The sequence below is a fragment of the Centrocercus urophasianus genome, unplaced genomic scaffold (assembly GCF_019232065.1).
Source record: "Centrocercus urophasianus isolate 14NV4802_14NV808 unplaced genomic scaffold, USGS_Curo_1.0 seq_10, whole genome shotgun sequence".
NCBI classification, from domain to species: Eukaryota; Metazoa; Chordata; class Aves; order Galliformes; family Phasianidae; genus Centrocercus; species Centrocercus urophasianus.
In genome coordinates this window covers 21822835-21845000 of record NW_024884142.1, presented here as the reverse complement: position 1 = coordinate 21845000, position 22166 = coordinate 21822835, and the positions used below count along the sequence as shown (strand labels likewise).

General features: G+C 35.5%; 1 protein-coding gene across 1 annotated transcript in view; it reads right to left on the bottom strand.

Annotated features, from left to right (window-relative positions):
* COL19A1 (collagen type XIX alpha 1 chain) overlaps positions 1-22166 on the bottom strand; it is a 184830-nt gene that overhangs the window by 34253 nt on the left and 128411 nt on the right. The window contains exons 17-30 of the mRNA XM_042826945.1: positions 15758-15811; positions 11322-11384; positions 10513-10557; positions 10032-10058; positions 9012-9047; positions 8856-8909; positions 8207-8260; positions 5499-5552; positions 4084-4173; positions 3670-3714; positions 3497-3574; positions 2236-2271; positions 2064-2117; positions 1926-1979 (exon numbers count right to left, since the gene is read on the bottom strand). Coding sequence (XP_042682879.1) covers positions 1926-1979; positions 2064-2117; positions 2236-2271; positions 3497-3574; positions 3670-3714; positions 4084-4173; positions 5499-5552; positions 8207-8260; positions 8856-8909; positions 9012-9047; positions 10032-10058; positions 10513-10557; positions 11322-11384; positions 15758-15811 — 744 coding nt within the window. The remainder of the gene's footprint in view (positions 1-1925; positions 1980-2063; positions 2118-2235; positions 2272-3496; positions 3575-3669; positions 3715-4083; positions 4174-5498; positions 5553-8206; positions 8261-8855; positions 8910-9011; positions 9048-10031; positions 10059-10512; positions 10558-11321; positions 11385-15757; positions 15812-22166) is intronic.

Below are 22166 nucleotides of genomic sequence, written 5' to 3'. Positions count from 1 at the left end.
TCCTTGATTATTAATTATAAGACTGGACATGTTGTTCTAATAATTGCATTCAGAGTGCATGTTTCTTGGTTTTGCATCCATTCCTGACAGTAGATCACTTATATCTCAACCTTTCTGACTTGAGTTCTATTTCTGTACTCACTGCTAGTATAAAACCTGCTTTTGCTTGATGATCTTAGTCCTCTGGGAGCTACAGATGCTGTCAAGTGCCTTTTAAAGCACTGGAACTGTTGCTGCTGTATGCTCAAGGACTGCTGCAGACATGATTTAAATGGGGAGAATAGTCCAGCCATGTAGTCAAAACTGTATCATACAACCAGAAAAGGCTTGTTGCATTGACCAGCCCAGATGATCAAAGTATGCATAATGGCTAGATTCCCAGTCTGTCTATTTATTTATTTTTTACAAAGCTTTTCTCTCTGAGACAAAATCTTTGTGTGATTTTGTGACTAGTTTACTCTTCAATAAGCTACTTGCTCTCATTTCTTAGGCATACTTGTGGACTGCTGTGCATCTGTACCATCAAATGTTTAATTGAAAGTACCGTTTATTTTACTGCCTAATGCATTCCTGCAGCTGTTAAAAGCTCTCAGCTCTTCACAGGCTGTCAGTAGTCTGCAGACCAGCTTGGAAATCCTGCATGAGATTTGCATGACTGAACACTTGGAGCTGTAAATCATTCCTAAGACATAAAGTAAGTCTCTGCATCTGAAGAATACATGCGATAGTCAGGTATATGAAGAACTGTTACCTCAAGCCACAAACAGACTGAGGCCACTGCCTTTAATTCAGTGAGAAGGCCAAATTCATGCCTTGGCAAAGAAAGGAGATTTTGCCAAAGGGTAAATATTCTAATGTGAAGTTTTATTTTCTTTTATGTACATATATATATATATATATATATATATAAGCATTATTATCACTGAACATCACTGTTTTAGTTTTAGTTTTTTTTTTTTAATTGTGTATTTAACTAAATACTAAACCAAGATCACAAGTGAGTTTAGTAATCTTTTTTAAATATTAAGCTCTAGTTTTGGTTTCTTCCAACTAACTGTGGCTTTTATTCTGCTAATGGAATATATTCTAAAAATAGCTCAGGAAAACTGGAAAACATTTGGCATTATAAAAGCTTCAGCAAGCATTTGTTTCTAGCAAAAGTTTGTTTTTTGAAAGCTCTAACGTAGCTGTGAGGGCTCAAGATAGGAGCAGGAATGAAGAGTCTTCATTTGCAAACTTAGCAAACATGCACATGGGACTCTCTTGTGTCCGGTATATAATACTAACTAATCTCTAATGGTACTATTTGGCCTGAGGCATATGTAGATATTTTGGATCTTGCAGTGTTAGACTTCACAAAATCATAAAGCTGTAACAGTGGTGCATATTATATCCAAGAGGAGACAAATATCTAAAATATATCGAAGGATCAGAACATTTTTTCCCCTAAAACTCACTTTTTCATTATTTTTAGAGGGAATTTATCACATGAAAGACTGACATCTCAGAATTTCTTTGAAAATTATTATCTCCCTTCTGTGGCATAGCAAAATTAACTGCAGAATACAAAACTTCCTTCTTTCTCACTCTTTCAAAGGAATTAATCAAGGTCTGCTTCCAAAAATTTGCATTATAAGCAACTCCTTCTGAGGCTGAGGAACATGGTGCCAAGTTACAGCCTAGCAGAAGTGCTAGTATACAAACGTTCACATAAGACCTGAAACAAGGCATTTATCCCTTTGAAGTCAACATAACATTAATTTATACAGCAATAAAACCATGTAAAACAACAACAACAACAGATATAATCCTAAATTAATCAAATTAATTTAACAAATTGGACTTTCAGGCTTTACCCAGTTATCTCCTTTAAAATTAAAATGTTCTCACCAAAGCAACTATACAAGCTTTCCACATATACATACTGGATCGCCTGGAGGGCCTGGTAGTCCTGGCTTTCCATCTCTTCCTGGAGTGCCCTAGAAATAAATTGAAAATGTGGCAGCCTTAAATCACTGACAGGGGGAAAAATTACTTTTTACTGCACATAGACAGGTACTTACATTAATACCGGGGGTACCTGGAGTTCCTGGTAATCCTGGAGGCCCTCTAGGGCCCTGAAAGAAGGAACAGTCTTTTAAGATTTAAGAACACTCTCCTTTTACTGCAAATCTCTTTAAAGTAATGGCTTTGTTTTGTTTTGCTTTCATGTTAAAGAGGAAGCGTGTATCCTACCTGGATGCCTGTAGATCCAGTTGGCCCTATAGGACCCTATACGAAAACACCAAATAATAAATAATCAGTACCTACCCTTTCTGGGACAAGGGAGATAAAGCTGATAAAAAATACACTCAGTATGGGATAATGGCTCAGTTCACATTGCAAGAAACACTGGTTGTAAGGTTTGGTTTTAAATACAGATGTAATTTTACCTAAATTACAGAGATCATGATTTTTCTGAGGTATGATTTTGAGGGCAAGTAATGGCAAATAAGAATGATCTGTGATAAAATGTGTTTTCAGCAATTCATAAGATAAAAAACTGTTGAGTAAAAAATAATTAAATTATTTAAACATAATTGAGAATGAAAATATGTACCTGAATAAATTATTTTAAATTATATTTAAATTCAAATTTCAGCATATATCTCCAATCTCTTTTCTCAAACTTCTCCTCTCTGAGTCCTGCTAATAAACTGAAATGTACTGCTTGAATATACTGGCCTAGTCTGATGAGAGATTACCCAATTCACCACAGTAGAACTCATGCAATAACACCTTCAATCTCTATGAGTACTTTTTTTATTAAACAATCCACAGACAGTGTAGATGCTATATTACTTAAAGGCACTAGAAAGAAAGAAAATCGAGAAACAAACTAAATACTTGAAACAGTTATTACAAGTTTTATTTAGTTTGAATTACTTAGGTACCAACTTGTTTCATGTTTAAATTTAAACTGCATAGAGATGCATGAAGGCTGTTCAATATGAGAACGTCACTATTTCCTGACATAGTACCTGGACACTGTAAGGTTCTTGTTTATAAACAGTAGATTTAAGCTTGTAATTAGCAGTTATCACAAGTGCCAAAGCTTGAAAGAGCTGATGTAAAGCCTCCCACATCTTTTCCATGTGTATTTGCCTCTTCCAGTACTGGCATGGGTTTCAGAATGCCATCATGTGCAGCATAGAATGAACCTTTTTTCTTGTACCTCTACTCACTCTGGACTTAGCTGACAACTGCAACCTACAGCTGCTTAGAAACAAACACAATTAGTCTGAAGGTGTGTCAACATCATTACTGGTTTGCCAGTAATGTAGCCATTGATTCTCTCATTTCTTTAGGCTTGTTCTTTTCAGTGAGCACTAGATTTGAGTGGGTCTAGATAAAGGGAAAAGTTGCTGAGCTGTGAATTGAGTCAGAATGGAGTTCATGTTACAGTTTCTCAGTGATGCACAGTGAGAACCCAAATTCTGGGCACTGGTATACTTACTGGTGATCCCTGAATGCCTATTCCAGGAGGCCCTATCTCTCCAGGGGCTCCTTGTAGACCAGGCAGTCCTCTTTCTCCCTAAGAAGGTTACAAGGCTTTCAGTTAAAACAGGTCGGAAAATGCAAACTAGTTTATTATCCTGTATTTACAGAAACAGTAATAACTTTTTATACCTTTGGTCCTCGTGGTCCTGGGTTTCCAGGAATACCAGCGGAACCCTAGGGAAAAAAAAAACAACAGCAACACAGCAAGAAAAACAAGAAAACACAAATTATGTTTTGAAATGAAAGAGACCAGGTGAATTTTATTGCCAAAACTAGTCGGCCTTTATGAGTAAACTGTGGTAGATTTACATATGCCTTCCTTGTTAACAGTACTGTCACTAGGATCCCTTGTAGGTCTTCCACTAACAATATTATCTATTTTAATGTACTTACAATAACACTATAATATATATTTCAAGTTTGAAATCACATCTGAAAATTACTTGTTCTTACTGCATTGCTTTCATTGCACAATGAAAATTCTTTAACAGTTATCCCCACAAGAAATAAAGCCACAAAAACTTTTTCAAATCACAGACTTACTGGTCTTCCAGGCAGACTTGGTCCAGGAGGCCCCACCTCACCTTTTGGACCTGGGTGTCCAGGAGGTCCCATGATCCCACCAGGGTCACCCTACAAGATAAATATGAATCATGACTCAAAATTATCAAGATTATCCTAGAATGCACCAGTACTTCGAGAAAGAACTGAGAAAGAAAATTTGCAAAGCTTTATACAGCCCTGCATTTCATAACCGAAAATAATTTCCATAGATTTATCAAATTTATCACATTTAATTCCACAGAGGTTCTGCTCCCTGCATCTATAAGAACTCAGCTCTCAGGAGGCAGGAAAATCCTGTGCTTTGTTCTCCGAGTGCATTATTCATAGCTATCAACAAACTTCTGAAAGTCTTCCATACATGTATGGAAAATATATTTAAAGCTTCAATTTTCTATCAAAAATATATTTCCTTCAAAAAATTACAGAAAAAGAGGCATAGACCATAGCACCCATAATATTAACCACATTTTCTCAATTTTCCATGCTTGTAATTTATCTGATCTACATTTCTCATGTCCCCAGCTCTCCAAAATGCAGGTTGTCACTAAGCCCTGGCGATTCTTCCAGTGTAGGAATGTCAGACTCACTCCATCTTTCTCTGTCCCTCTTCACTGCACTCCTGTTCGCACTTCTCATTTTCTGTGCCCTTAATTACGTTGTCCCTGCTGCTGCATAATTGTCTGTGGTTCTTTCTGATTCCACTACTTCCCATTTTGAAAGATTAGTATGCTTTTGGTTGTTATTCCACAATTATTTTCCCTTCTGCCTTTTTGTTGAGCTTTTTTTTTTTTTTTTGAAGCTGTTAAATGATTTTATTAATTTCCTCTGTATCCCAAGACGTATAAATATCATAACACCTCACATAGCTCACAGTGTGCCTGCACAGCATCTTTTCTCCCCCTCCCTACACACAACATATACACACATAACTCTTGTTGATGAAGCTGAATTCCAACCAAGAGGCTGTCTACCCAGCAGAATACAATGCCATAAAGAGATCCCAGACTTGGCTCAGGTCTGCCTCAGTGCTCTGCCATGATGAATAAGTCTGGCCATGAAGCATGATTTTAGACATTAGCCTCGTTAGGGCACAACACTGAGAGCGTATCCTATTGTCAGAACTTACACTGGTATTTCTGCATGGCACTTTTTTATTGTAAGAGTCCAACTTAACCTCTCTGGAAATAATACTTAAATTATGACTCTGAAGAGCAATTGGGTTGACAAACTGGCCTGCAATATAACCATGGAGACGGCAATTGCTGCTTGTACACTTCTAAATCAATTCATAAAGCTGCTGCACAGATGCACTACAGATGAACTGAAACAGTCTTTACAAGACAGACTAATAGCCTCTATTATACCAATCTTAATTAAGAACAGTTAGAATATACCTTTTCTCCTTTAACTCCGGGCATTCCTGGTAACCCATGCTCTCCTGGCAAGCCCTGGAATTAATACAATAATAATAAAAATGATAAAATATTCAAGTGTATATATATTAATAAAATCAAACATTTTTATATCTATTCTCTTCAAATCTAAAATTACAGATGAAAATGATTATTCACTGTACATTAGTACTGACCCATAATGCTGAAGAGTACTAATTAAATAATGCCTCATTAAGAAAATTTCTGAGTCATTTCTTCTCTAGATCAATATTTAATAATCAACATTATTTCCTGGACCCTTTCAGGACAGAACTGCAAAGGCTTTTTTTTTCCTTTTACATTTATTTCAAAATGTTCCCATGTCTTGGAAACCAAACTTTTTTTCAAGGGAGCTGGTTGTAGATACCAACTTGAGTTTTAAGTAACAGATGTGTCTTATCTTTTTCAACCATGAAGAAATGTGTAGTTCATGATGCATTCTTATCTCTTAAAAGCTTCAGTAAATTAATCCTGCATATTCTTTTGTAATTTCTAAATCTTCTCGCGACTTTTCACATTTTAACTTCAGTATCTTCTGTTGCCCTTTTATGAAAGATTTCTTATAAATATAGTGAAATGAGATAAAATAAAACAAACAGAAACTGTTTGAATACTTTGGAAGGTTAAATGAATAGCTGATTCTCTTACTATGCTTGAATAGATACAGGAAACTTCTGTCATAACTCTTCTATTTTATTCAGCCAACTATTGTATCAAACTTTTTTATTTCCATAGTAAATGTCAAAAACTGATGAAATCAAATAGTCACATCTAAGAATGGTGTTTAAATGCAAACGAAAAACCACCTTTCTGAGAAAGACACAGAAATACATATTGCTTTTACTGTTTTCACAGTGGAAAACATAGATTTATAAACATCTGTATATGAAGTAAGATGACATATCTGTGCCAACAATGAGGATTCAACAGCTGTGTTCACTCTCTCTGTTGTATTCTGTCCTTAATATAGACAGCTACTTGTTACAACCAGTCTTTTAAACTAAAAGAAAAAAAAAGATACCTGAAGAATATTCTGCTTATACCAAATCACTAAAAAAATATATGCAAGTTTAAATTTATTGATTGTAGAGCAGACATGGTGTCCATGTACATGTGCACATCACTCCTCTTGGAGGATTCCACAGGCTGTGATCTCATGGTTCAAAATGTCTGCATCCTGCTTGCGCCATCACTTGACAGCCTGTAGTGAATCTGGATATTGGGGTGTAAGTATGGCTGAGATGAGAGCTTTTGTCCTTGATTATTTCACACTCTCACTCACTTGTTCCTGTGTTAGTGTTACATTCATTAGTTGTTGACCTTCCTTTCCATCAAGGAGAATGCTGTTCATTCAAGGTGGTTGGGAAGCAAGTTGCCTTCATTACCAGTCCTAGTGGCTAAGTTCCATGAGTGTTTGCTAGCAAATGTTTCCATGCATCTCCCTGATCTCCACAGCATTCACTGGTTTCTAGAACCGTTATTCTAGCCAAGATCTTCCATCTGAGCACAGCTCTTCTCAGGAGCTCTTTTTTGACACCACTTCTTCTGCCTGGTACTCTCACCTCTTGATTGTTTCTGTCCAAGTAGTATTTACGTGTGCAACTGATGATCAGTCTCCACACTGGTGAGTCTCTCTTATGTCTCTATTAACTGAAGAACCCATTTGTGTCACCTCTGTTTAGTACAGGTGCTATTAGAATTGAAAAGCAGATCCTACCATTGCACTGAGTAAGCTGTACCTTTGTGATTTGAGAGGTTCAGGTTTTGACACTGTCACACGCATACAAGCACACACGTACTATCTGCTACCTGTCAGTGTTCCCTATTTAAGCTATTTTTCACCAACAGCAGCCATAAATGGCTTTCAGTTCTTTCTGACTGTCAGCAATTCTCTATACATTTCATTTGGAATACCAACTGACAATCTTCAAATTAATGTTTTTTTTTTTTCCATTCTCTACAGGAGTATTTTAGTAATTTAACAGTAATTCAATAAAAGAGTTTTCTGTTAATTTCTTCCCTAGTAATATTTCTACTCTGTTTAAAGATTTAATGCTGCTCCTATTTTAAAAGAATTAGGTAAAGGATGAGTCTGGTTCTGAATGAGTTTTGCTCATAAATTTGGCCTAAATGTTAAGACAATAAACACATTTTTTTATTCTGTTCCTCTTATTAATCTTTGCTCTTTTTTTTTAATGAGAAATAAACCAAATCAGGATATTTGGAAAATATAGACAGAAAAAATAAGGAACACAATATGCTTTAATCCTTGGAGTACTCTTACTTTCCCTATTTATTCTCATTTTGCTCCACACTGTTTTTCCAGCTCATGGATACAATACTTTTTACACTTTGCCAGAGATTCTCAGTTTTCACCTAATCTTGTGAGGTAAGAGAAATTTTTGTAGAGTTAATTAACTGTCAACTAAAAAACCAAAAAAAATAGTATCACCACTCTCACATACTCATGCAGACAGTAACACAAGGACAGAAAGAACATAAGCAAATCACAGAACTTTATGCTGAGGCGCAGAACCTCACTGTGCTTTGACAGCTGATTTCTACAGTGCCACTCAAGAGAGGAGGACCTACAGTGTGTGTCACTGTTTGACCAGCTAACTGCTCACATGCCACACTTATACAGTTTGATGAAATTACACAATACGTACAACTTCTCCAGGCTCTCCCCTGGGTCCTATAGGTCCTGGAGGTCCTTGCAGTCCCTGTAAGATGATATTGTGCACACTTGAGATGAAAGTCATCCCTTTGGAAGTTAATGTGTACTTTCAGATACAGGCTACCGAAATAACTTGTTACTGCTATGGAAATCCAGGTCACCATCATATTTTATACCATCTGGAAGAGGCTTGTAGATATCCAAAGGATCATGAGTGTTTGCATCAAGTCATCTTTTTATCTCTGCTTTGCATACCCATTTTTTTCCTATATTCTGGAGTCTTTTAGTGCTCTAGTCTGTCTCATTAGCTCTTTTCTGAGAAGAGAATGAGCATCTGCCACATAATTCAAAAACCACTTCTATATCTATGTTTTCTGGGAAGACTTCAGCTTGTTTTGTCTCTTATAATGCATATACTTATTATTATTTATGCTTATACTCCAGTGTAAGGAGTTCACTTAGTAGAGAAACATTTTTACGACTACAGGGGGCTACAGGTCTGTGGACTCACATCTACATCACCTGTAATGCTTTTTGATGATCTAGGGAGCTTGGGTATCAGCATATAATGAAATTCATACACAGCCTACAACAAAGTCTGGAGTTACTATGTTAATTCTACAAAGATACCTTTTACATACCTTAGATCCTGGATTTCCCATGAGACCCGGTGGTCCAGGGTCACCCATTTCACCCTAATGATATTTTTTGAGAAAATAACAGCTTTATTGTTACATCTCTCAGAACCAGATACATATACTAGAAATGTATACAGCACGTGCTAGTAAAAAAAATACCTTATTTCCTTTAGATCCCTCCATTCCAATTTCTCCCTGAAAACAGCAAATATGAACATAAGAAGTTGAAACTTAAACTAAGATCAAATAATAATTCAATTCTCTACCATAAAATACTACAGTTGCAAACTTAAGAATTATTGAGAAGAGAATTAAAGAATTTCTGATGCCTTGTGGAAACTTTCCTCTTTCAAACTAATTCTGCCTGCAGGTTTTGCTAGAGGTTTCAAGAACAATTGCTTGAATTGTTTGCTTGAGATCTTCTCCAGTCTAAAGCTTATTTTTTCCTAATAAATCACTACTTGTGACATAACATTCATCTCCAAAACAATGCATTATTACAGGGTGCCTTATTTTGGTTATTATAATATGTTTATCAGAAGTATCTAAGCAACCTTCAGTTGTGTACGAAAAAATATAACAAGCTTCTACCCAATGTCACAAGAGAGGACGATAGTTAATTTAAAAAAGCAACACATGTAAACAGTCACTTAAAGAATAAGTGTTCTTAAAATAACATCCCCAAATAGTGAGAAATTATGAACACATAAAATGGCTATAAAAGTACTCCCACTGTTAAATGCTACACTATGGGAACCATTAAAATAATGGCCCACACATAGTTTTGTGAAATAAATGGAAGAGAGAAAAAAAACCTTCAGGGAACAAAAAAAAGTGTGTAGTTTAAGCTCAGCTCAGGGACAGTAACAACTGACAATCCATCTGTCTCAACAGAAATGGTGAAAAACTGGGTACTGTGCCACATCTCAATGTTTTATTTATAACTGGTTTGAATTTGATGCATGTGTAAGGAAATGGTAAACATGCTATGATACAAAATCACTGAATCTAATGGAAGTATACAAATAAAAGAATTGCTATGTGAACATCATACAAAAAAAAAAAAAAAAAAAAAAGAAAAGAAAAAGAAAAAAGGAAAAAAGAAAAAAGAAAAAAGAAAAAAATCCACATGAAATGTACATCATTGCCATAGACAGTTAAAAGTGTAGTTATACTCACTGGATCTCCCTTGTAACCCTTTTCTCCCTATGAAAAACATAAAGGAAGTGATAACACAGGGTTATTTTCAATCAGTAAACAGTGCAGGTGTGTCTGTTTTTTAACCTATATAAAATATATAAAATATAAATACACGGACTGCAATAGTTTCTGTGAGAGATACACATCTATACACATCTATTCCTCAGTAAAAACACTTTGAAAACCTCAGCTGAAATAAGATGTTATTGAACTGAAGATGTTACTGAATAGCAAAATTAGGACTGTTGTGAGCTGTTGGAACAGTGAAGTTTACTTGCATGTGTAAATATTTTCTCAAGGTAAAACTTGAGAAAATTACTAAGGGCATTCAGAAGCTGACATCGTTTCCTAAGGCTAAATAACCATCTCTTGACATTGAGTACATTCTCCAAGATTTGATCCATGCATTCAGACACTTTCTAGCATGACACAGAAGCACAGAAATAATGAATTAACTTACCTTTTCACCCTTTGCACCTGGCATTCCTATTTCTCCTTTTTGACCCTTTAAACAAAATATATTTAAAATCTTTTTATTCTAACTAACAGAAAAACTCCTCGTTTGTTTCATCTGTACTCTGTTTTGTGTAGGGCACAAAATCTTAACTTTCACTGCAATGGAAAATGGTGACTGAAATATCTCCAAATTTATTTAAACAGCTACATTCTAAAGCAGATCTGTAGGCTTCTCAGTATGAGCTGCACTCAGTGCTGTGACAGTCACAGTGCTTCTATTTTTTTTCTTCCTCCAAATTTAAAAGCAGACAACTGACAAACAATCATTCCACTGATTAAACAGGACAAATGCCTACAGACAATATAATGTCATATGGTCAGAATTTGACCTCCATGCAATTCTTATAGGCTGATAGTGTTTTTGGTATAGTAAATAGCATTACAGAGAAACTACTTCTAATGGTCATGATTTACCATTAAAATATTACCTGAATTTTGAGTTATTTGGAGGCTTTTGCCCCTAGCAGGCAGTTTCATTTCAGTTCTTCCCAGACAGGGTTATGGAAGCCACACATAATTCTTCCTGTGTTTTCCCTTTTTGGCTATCATAGATTAGAGGGCAGAGGTTTACATGCAATACCTGCAGGATAGCATACCATCTGGACATTGGACTACACCAATCAAAGAGTGACATGTCTAAAATCTATTCCTTCAAGGACAACTGTGATAAATTAGATATACTATGGTAAAGGTGGCACAGAAAGGTTAGATAGCAGCTTCAAAATCTCTCCAAATTTCATCTGAAATTCTTACAATTTCTCCCTTTTGGCCTTCAGATCCAGGGGTCCCAAGTAATCCTATTAGTCTTGGATCACTCTGGGAAGAAATATTATAACAAAAATTATGTCAACATTGATTTAGGATTTTGTTACCATAACAATTGCATTCAATTTGCCAGTACATAAACCCAGAAGTCCTAATTTACTGTCAGAGAAGAATACTAAATTCCCATACAGTACATGTAAGTAATGTATTGCAGCAACACATACTTCTTCATGCATTCATATTCCACTCACGTTTGCAGATCACATACAAAAGCATAAGAGGCAAATATCTATGCTGAATATTGCTATGCAAATTTGTGATTTTTTTTTCCTCTTAAATTAGTTCAAATAATATATTTTTATGTTAATTATTTCAGTTCTTTTCTCAAGTACGTTTGAAAAGAACAGCAAACATAACTATGACAAAACCACAAGTCTTTTTTGTCTGAGCAGCATGGATTTTCATTACAGTAGTGAGACAGAAAGAGGGAATTAATATGTTCAACAGACTTCTCACACTGCTTCTCATAGAAAACAGATCTAAGGAACAGGAGTTCAGGTTGTATGTTTACAAGGTACTTTTGAACTGCACCTATTTATTCTTCTGCACAAGGTAAGGACACAGACTAAGACAAAATAGCTACATCTTTACAGTGCTTAGTCTCAGATTACCTCCAGGGAATATGTTTGCTTTTAATGACAATGAAAAAAGATACAAAAGTAGCGACCCTGAAAAATGAGCTTTGGTTTGGACTGAAGGAATCTAAGCCTTAATACATCTGCCACTAAGCTGAATGTGAATACTAAACACATCAATTTCCCTTGCCATTTTCTGGTTTCTTTGTCTGTAAAAAGGGAAGTATTACAATGAACGCAAATAGGCTTACACTCTATTAACATTTTTGAAATATAGCTGAACATAAATTGAATACAATTCAGTTATTTAATAAACATTAAGGTCCTGATGGATCTTCTGCAGTGTTAGCATTTGTAACAGTTACTAAGCTAATTACAAAAAACAGCTCCAAAGGAAGAAGCAGATACTGAGGGAACATAAGTACTGTTGAGTAGAAGCTGACTACTGCTTAACCTCAAACAGCCGAGGTGCTTGCCATTATGTAAGGAGTAGGCCATAATTTATGATTTATTCTGACTTGTGCATTTCTTCTGCATACATGGAGAAATATAAAAGGCATTCAAACAAAAAGCTGCTTTTACGCTCTTTGTATATTTATAGTCATTCACTCTTTATAACAAAATGCAAGAAAAATACGCTGAAGAAAAAGCCTTCAGAAAGCAAAGATGAATTATTCACAAATCAATGCGTAATTCTGAAAAATTTCCAGAGCAGATTGTGATGTAGTTTCAGTTGTTTTGCTTTGTTGTTTCATTTTTGTATGCTGGCGAACATTTCAGATTAAATTGATCTGTATGCCCTTTCCAAGGATGTTTAGAAGCAGGGCTGACTGAAGTGACCTTATACCTGAGTATGGTAGAAAGCAAATTAAAAAGATGACATAAAGAGGCCTTGAAAGCCCAAGCGAAGGATGATAACAGAGGCCTGAGAACATGTAAACACACAGCATGAATCATCGTTCACAGGTCACCAAAGAAGAAACATAAGGTACAGAGGAGGACAGAAATTTTCTGGCATGAGAAATGAAAAAAAAAATGCAGGTATCAAATGCATGCAAAGCATCTCTGTAAATACAGTGAAAGCACAGAAGGAAAGAATATAAAAGCACAAGAAGAAATATGAAAATAAGAACAGTCACAGAGGAAGAATGAAGAGGAAAAAAATGCTCCAGCACTGTCTCCCACTCCACTAGGGATCAATGCTTCTAATTATCCTCAGCAGATTCCCCTTGCCTTCATTAAAGAAAGACTGATGCATTTAGTTTGCCATTCAGCACAACTTGCTCCTGTAAATCAGGAATTCTATTCATAATGCTCTTTTATTTTATGCATAGCTCAAAAAATTACACATCTGAAAATGTGGACAGTAGCCTCCTCACTTGGTACGTTGATTAATATTAAGCCAGAAAAAGCTTAATTGCAATGAATTGTAAAAATACACTGCAATCATGGCAATTCATTGGTACCACACAGAAATCAGAAGAAATGCAAAAGGCTTAAGAACCAGATAATATGCTCAGAGAAAAGACAGAAAGGGATTATTTTAATTTATGATGAGAGTTCAGATCATCTCTCATTGATTTCCCACCTTTCTTGCTGGCAGTGTTTGTCATGACTCCTAGAAATACCAATAAAAGAAGCTGTACTAACACTCTCAGAAAAATCTAATTTTAAAGTCTCTATAGCTATAAAAATATGGTTACAATCCAAGTAATTAAAAAATCTCCACAAAAAAATGCCGGTGAGATTTTTGAGAATATGCATAAAATGTTACAAAAAGACAAAACTTCCCTGTGGTGGAAGAAAACCTCAAAAAACCTCTGACTGAAATATCATCTCATAAATGCTAACAATCAAAGCACACTGAAAACTATGCACTTGAACAAGAAAGATTGCTTGGTGCCTTTGAGATTCATTGAACAAAATCAATGCTCACCACAGTATGCAACAGTGTAAAAAAAAAAAAAAAGAAAGAAGAAGGAAGTTAATGTTGCGTACATCTGCCTAAATTAAAAATCAGTGGCAAAGTAGACATGTCTCTGATGACTTCCCTGATGGGAACATCCCGCTCCCATCATAAACTGTATAGAAACTAACACATTTGCTGTTGCAGCTGGAGACTTCAGTTGACCCTAGCAAGACCTGAACACGCAGTTGTAAAAAGCCTGTGTATTTAAAACCTGCTACTTGAATCAGAAAGCCATCATCTCTCTCCTCTGAAACGAAATCTTTGCACTTCCTTGTTGAACAGTTAATTGCTCATGACAGAGTCATTAAAATCTTCAAACTAGACAGTTGAAGGAAGAGGAATGTTAGTTAGTGGTTCAGAATTTATGAGACAATTAATTTACAGACACAGAGCAGCTGGTCTACATTTTTCCAGAAGATTGTTAATTAGGAAATGTAAGACACCTCAGGAACACTTACAGCCATGCAATGACAAGAAATGGGGTTCTTGGAGACAGATGCTCACGAGTTCCTGAAGATCCCCAGGGTTTGTATTCCCTGATACAGAATTAACCTTAAAGGGACCCTCAGGGTAAAAAAGATTAATAGACCAGAGGCAAAGAATGAGCTACAGTAAATATGGTACTGATAGAGAAAACAGGACTGTTATCAGGGAAAGCTGTCTTTGGAAAGAAAAAGAAACTAGAGAAAAAACCAGAAAGTATGAATACAGAGTAGACACATACATGTGAAATGGTAGATCAAATCTAGAAAATAAAAATATCCAAGACAGCATACAAAATCATATTTAATTCTTAATCCAAGCTCTAAATTTATAGACTGATTAGGAATGGATTAAAAACCATAAATACCAGAGATGTCATGTCAGTGTCAAAAGCAAAAAGGAAGATATGTTTGACATGAATTTCACTCCAGATTTTTTTTTTTCCTGAACAAGATTTTTGTACTCATCTGGATATGTTATACAACAAAAATAGTCTGTTTTCACCTGCTTTTCATAGTTATGCATTTTAACGTTGAAGGAGTTGAATATCTTCCAGGTTTGATATGAAGGACATAAAGCAGGAAACACACATTAGCCTCTGTAGTAGGCAATTCCTATAATAACTCTTTATAAGTCTTTGAATGAAATATGACTTTTTATTCAGATAAATTATGTACTCATTTCACCACCAATTAAGAAGGCCTGCATGATCTGTGAATCACAGTGCTTTACAATGGCAGATACTACAACTAATAAAAGATCTGAAATATCTGTGTAAGAGTTTAAAGGAGAAAATAGCAGCTCATATGCTATTTTAACATCTTTCTATGAAGTGCTTCTAGTTGTAAAATGTCATGTAATTAAGACAATACTCTTATTAGTCTACAATATATGCATACGGACAATTCTCACAGATCTGTAGCAGACTTTACTTAATTACCTCCTTGCATTTCTGTTCTATTCTTAGGATCATGTCAAGTTAGGGAAAGAAAGAAGAAATGTCACATATGATTTAGATCAATTATGTTTAGAGCTGGGGAGCTTGTGATTCATACTAACAGCTGGGTGGTCCTGCTTCCTCCTTTCTGGGTAACAGCAGTCAAAAATAAAGGAGTATGAGACGTGGGAGATAAGACGTATGGCAGCAGGATAGATGACATAATAGGTATGCAGACTGAGCCTCTGGAGGGGCACAGAAGGGGAGCAGGGAGAAGGATCAACTTTTCAGATGAATTTGGAATGCAGTTTGCAAAGATCAAAATTGTGGTCACTTCTATATTAGATGCTTCTTAGCCATTAAGCACACAGACATGGACAGACAACTCAGATTTCCATACCTCATTATAATGTTTATTCAATGAGTCCAGAATTCCTTCTAGTCCAGAAGGACCCTGTAAGGATAAAACAGGTATCAGAAGATCATTTTAATTTAATAACGTTGTGTTTACCTACCTGTACTCGAAGAGAGTTCTGTTCCTGTAAAGGGATTTCAATTTTTATTTGCTTCCACAATAAATCATTTTTTGTAAACTCATTATATCTTTTTTTTTTTTTTTTTTTTTTTCTTTCTCCAGGCACAACGAGAAGCACAATCAGTTTCAAAATCTTTCTGCTTAGAAAACTGGCAACTATTTTGTGGTGAATCCATCTGTCAGAGAAGGCAGAGATGACATTCACATCAATTCTAATAGGAACCTTTTCTGCCATGAACTGAATCTTCTGCAGCATTTTAAAAATTCTTTTCACTAACTCAAAGCACAAATTTTGATGTGGAAGCATCTTCAGGTGTGACTAAACAGTCAGATTTTTTAACTCTGAGTTTCTGAAAGGGAAATTGAGGAATGACAGATTTCTCTGAGAGATTTTCTAGTTTTATTGGTTATGCAAGTTTAGACAGACAACTTTCACCTAGAATTTCAAAAAAGGAGAGCATGCTTCTAATATAATGCAGTCTTAGGTTGGATATATATATGCTTATACATACAATATACATATTAAAAAAACCCAAACAAACAAAAAGACATATTCTGCCACAAACCAGGCCCTCAGTGCGATTTTTTGGTCTTGTGATCCAGGGCAGAATACAAAAAGTTGAGTAAAGATCTTATGAAGTAAAACTTTGGTAAATATAAATAAAGAATCAGAAAAGTATCTCTCTTAAAGCTGTGGTTTACACATCATTCAATGAGAACTATAGCCACTCATGGTCTGAGTGTAAGAAACTGTAAGAAACATTTGGATACATTAATGAGATAAAAATATCTGTTCAAATCATCTGTCTGAATGAACAGCATTTAACTGAGACAAGGCACAAAGGCAACTCTTGTTCTGTTGCGTTATAATTACAGACAATTTACAGGAGCCTGCAGCTTTTGTGTTAGTAGGAAAAATGTAGTTGGCGTAGATGTTCCCTGAAGATTGCTTTATGCAACTGAACTCTGTTCAGTTTTGGAAAGGGTTGTTCCTGAAGAAAATAGAGTCTGCTTATCAGTAAGACTCTGTGTCAGACATTAGAGATTAGTCAGAGAATTTAATCACAGATTTACACTTTCATAAGATCCTTGTTAATTGTTCTGTAAGCCTTGTTATTACACACACATTGCATTCGCTACAGACATACTCTGGAACACCTTATAACAGGAAAGCAGGTTTCTGTACTTTCAGAATAAAAATCTTTTGACATTTTCTACCATTTTCAAGCTGAAGGCACTGTAAAGTTCTTACAAGAAGTCAGAAGTCAAATTACACATCACCCATGACAGCAATTTGTCAAGATGAAAATATAAGACTTCCTGAACAAGAACTGCTGCCAAACTCGCAGCAGTAAAGGATCAGGATTCCAAAGTATTTCTAGAAAAAATTGAGAAATTGTCCACTGATTTCATGTAGAGGCCCAAGGAAAATACTGAAGTGTTAAGAATTAATCTGTGCAAATATTGCTGAAAGTTTTACTGCTGAGAAGTAATAATGGTGTATTTATTATTTCTACTGTATATACCACACAAAACCTTACAGCTGGTTCACTTCCTTTTTGTTCAGTATCATTGGAAAAGACATAAGCCCATCTTTTTTTCTATTCATTTTATTTTGGAAGTGAGTTGTCACTCTTGATTTACAATGAAAAATAATATAAATATTGTCATGATGTTTTTACTGAGATGTTCCCTCAATTCTGATTTCTAGAATTAGTGGCAGAATTTATGCTCTGATATCCATATTAAAGATGACAGTTCAGAACTGGGACTGAACCATGATGATATTCCATACTTATTTGAGGTCTCAAACTCAACACTGGAAGGTTTTTTAACAAGGACTCTCTAACGTGGCAAATGATCAAAAAAATCAGAATTTATCATCCCTTTTCATTTGCTACTGTGTTGTCTCCTTCATTTTTTTTAAGGTTGGAAAACCAGTAAAAAAAGTGGTCTAATGCAATAGTAAAACAAAAAAAGGATCACATGCTCTATCTATCACCAACTCTGACCTCTCAGATATTAACTATGCATCATATAAATCATTTCTGACAAAACCGGAACCCTTTTGACATGTCATTGTTTTGAGAAAATGATACAACCTCAAGAAACCCCAGAACTATCTTGTGACTGAGGCAGCTGAGAGGAGTTTGCATATTTGGCTTGCATTCTTGACAATGTCACAGGCTTTGGGTCGCCAGAGGTAAACCATCTCTCTTATTCATTTCCAAGAATTATCATCAATTTAATAATTCCATCAGCCTCCATAATACAATGAATAAAAAGAATAAAATTTTTCTACAGGAACAGAAAATTGTTCTATTCAAGGGTCTCTTCCTAAACTCTAGCCTCCGTATTTCATTCCATACTGTTTCACTCTACTAATGTAGCTGCATAATCTACTCTTGAAATCTCCACAGGAGATAAACAAACCAGCAAAACTGGTTTGCAAGTAAATAAGCAATAAAATTAACAGAGACAGAAGAACTACGATGCAGGAAACTTCTGCCTTTTGAACAAGAATTTTGCACATCTGCCATTTTGGATGTTTTTCAAGCTTTTTCCTATGGAAATACCAAAGACGGGCTCTCTTGAGTAGGGTTTTTACATTTTTTAATTTTTAAATATTGTGTATAATGTTTTATAATTGAGGTAACTGAAGCACACAGAGAATACATACATATAGATAAGAAAAGAACTGAAAATATCTCCTAATTATTTACGAAAATTACAAACAAGTTTAAGATGTAATTTCCATTGTCAAGGTAGGAACAAACTGTGAACTTACGTTGGTTTATAATGTATGTTATTTCCTTAACTTCTGTATTTTGTTGTGTTCTGTGGTTGCTGAGAAGTCTACCCATTCTCTCAGTCTATGTAGCAAAACATGTAACAAGTGAATTGCAGTGGTTGCACCTCTATAACAGGCCATTTCTGAGAATGCAGCACTGAAAGTGACTCAGTGTAATCTCTTTTTTCAATTATTTCAGGTCTATACCTAGTCCCGAAAATAAAATACCATTTTCTGATTACTGAAATGTAAAAAACCACAGAACTGATCAGCATAGGTATGTAACTTCGAAAAATTATTCCAAAGATCAAAAAGAAAGAATGATGTTGTTTGTCACAACAGAATACATTAAATAAATTACATTTTTATATGAATTTTAAAAACTTAAATGCATAGAAATAAACCACACAACCAGTCGTTGCCAGTCACTCCCCTGCTTCCATTTAGGCATTTTTAATATTTTTCTAAAATGCAGCAGAATGTCCAGCAATACCAGAAATCCTACTGACAATTTTCACTTACCACTGCTTTGATTTTCTGTTTATTGTAATTAAGTGATAACATTCATTCACTTGCAAAATACAGGTAGAATGACAGCACTTCCTGAAGCAGAGGAAATGAGATTTCCAACGCAAACTGCTGGCTACTTAAGATAACTGCTCTGGTGGCACTGACATACATATTGAATAAGAGGGACCAAAATTGTATGGAATTAAATAAAGGAACTCAATTAGGCTGTGAACTTCTCCACTGCCTCATATGGAAAACAAACAAAAAATAAACCTTATTTCAGTGTAAGACTTTAAGGAGACTTCATGCTAATCTTTGAAGAATGATTTCATTGATAAAGACAGAAACTCCAGCCCTTTGTAAAGGGAGATGAACCCTGGTGAACCAGTTCTTGATATAAAGAATTTGGTGCTTCAGATCCCTAGTTAAAGAAACTTCTGAGAAAACAGGAAAAGTGAAGTACAGTCATTCTGGTTGCAAACAGTAACTTTGAACATTTCAATAGAAAATAGCAGAGATATAAGAGGATGAATAATCTAGATTGCAGTGTGTTAACCTATGATTTAGGTGACTCAACATTTATTTGCATGCTCTGCCACATACAGCTTCTTAGACAAGATGACACTTGGCCAAATCATATGCTTCATGGCTTTAAATAATAATGTTGACGGTATTTCTCTTCTGCCAAACAGTTACACTGGGCAGAAATCTTACTCTGACTCACCCCAGAGAGTACTGCTATGCTTGTAGGAATATGTAGAGCAATTCTAGCTTGCTGTTCTTTATTTTTGAAACAATTTGATGATCCACTGTAATTGGAACTATTTAGAAATGGAAATTATTCAGTCCTAAATGTTCTAGCAGAGACAGAGGAAATTGGAACAGAAGAGATCAAGTTAACCCTTAGTGGAGAAACCAGAAAAAAAATCTTTTTTCTGTCCTACTTACACTGAAATAAAACAAAAACATAAACTCTATACCTTAGAAAGGTTTCACTAAATTCATAATGTGTCCTATACTATCCTGTTTCAGTGTCAGTATCTCCCACGAACAACCAAAATATGTAAAACAATGCCAGATGCCAGCAATTTAGAAACATAATAGAATCTTTAGTTCATAGTAGAAACACAAGTGACCTTCTCTTAACAGAACTTTGAACAGCAGGCAAGCAGTGATTCTTCAGGTCTTGATCAGCAAAGCACTTTGCCTAAGTATAAGAGAAGGTCACAGAATTTGGCCAGTGCATCACTAGGCCAACAACATATAAATCTTAGGTTCATACACCTTCAATACATTTAAATACTGAAAGTATTGGTGCTGTAACTAGAATAATTATGAATTAAACACTTCAAAAAACAGGTATGCTATACCCCCTTCTGTGATGCTAAGTCCTGCAGATATATTTGATAGCAACTACTGCAGAAAGCTCTCAGTGCAGCTCTGCCATGAGATCAAAATGCTGTGCTTAGAATCTCATAGCATCCTACCAAGAGAGTAATTTTTTTTGTTTGTTTTATAAAATCATTGCTTCGAATTCAATATAGAACCACGCAAAATAGGATTTTAGAAGAAAATGCACGTAGGAGAATGCATGAAATACATTTGAAAGGTATTTTTTTGTTTCACACTCATAATATCCAGAATGCTTTTGAGAGAGAAAGGAATAGTGTAATTTACAGAAGCTTTAAACAGTTCTCCAGACTTTTTAAAAGGGAGGAAGCAACCAATAAGCACTAGAGGGAGCTGCAGTTCTACTTAAACGATTTGGCCTCCTCCTTTTCAGTTTAAATTGTTACACACCAGAGTGTGACATGTGGGAGCACACATCTCAGTCTTCCAGTAGTCAAATGATACGTATGATACTTAAAAACAACATCAGAAAGTATGAATTCTGAACCAGAAGGGAATAACAGCAGACTTTAAAAGTCTACAGTGTTCATCGACTGGCTTTTGTGGGCGCAGAATTTATCATAGAGTCATAGAATCACAAGGTTGGAAAGGACCTACAAGATCATCTGATCCAACTGTCTTTCCATTACCATTGCTACCACAAGCACTAAACCATATCTCATAGCTCCTCATCCAGACGCCTCTTGAACACTGCCAGGGACGGCGACTCCACCGCCTCCCTGGGCAGCCATTCCGGTGCCTGACCACTCTTTGAGAGAAGTTTTGCCTTATATCTAATCTAAATCTCCCTTGGTGCTACCTGTGGCCTTGTTTGCACCGAAGGAAAAAAATGGTACACATTAAAGGACTCCTGGAAGAAGATGCACAGAGAGTCCCACTTAAACCAAGTAACTCAATCAACAGTTGCCAATAGATGTACATTTCAGGCACAGCGATGGTGTTTTTTAACCAAAGATGTGCAGATGATGGTAAGGTACCAGAAACTCACTACAAACATCAATTTTACTAGGGGAGAAAAAAATCCCCAGAAACTAGGCTACCAGAAAAAAAAAAAAAAAAAAAAAAAAAAAAAAAAAGAAAGAAAAAAGGAAAATTGAGAAAATGTTAGAAGGGTTAGGCAGAGAATACAAAGCAAACCTTTATTTCTGCAATGCCAGAAGTAGCTGAAAATTAATTATTTGGATTTATCAAAATACATACCCCTTAGTAACATCCAATTTATAGCCCTTTGGGCTGCTCAGAATGTGGTTTATATACTTTCCCTCCCTCCTTTTTTTTTAGCACTGTGCTTTACATCAAGCCCCTTGGGTATCCTAACATCTGCTCTCCACTGTCCTCAAGGAGGCAAAATTTTCCATCTCATAGGGTTTTTTTGTCTGTTTGTTTTGTCATTGCTGAGCACCTGGATGTTTTTCTAGTATTTAAGTACCACATAACGTGAACAGATAACAACAGCCTTTAGCTGATCTAAAAATTAATAATTTAATCTTCCTTTTCGGAAATAAAATTTTCTTGTTTTTCTGAAATATCAAACACCAACTTTACTTTTTCTGGAGAAAACTC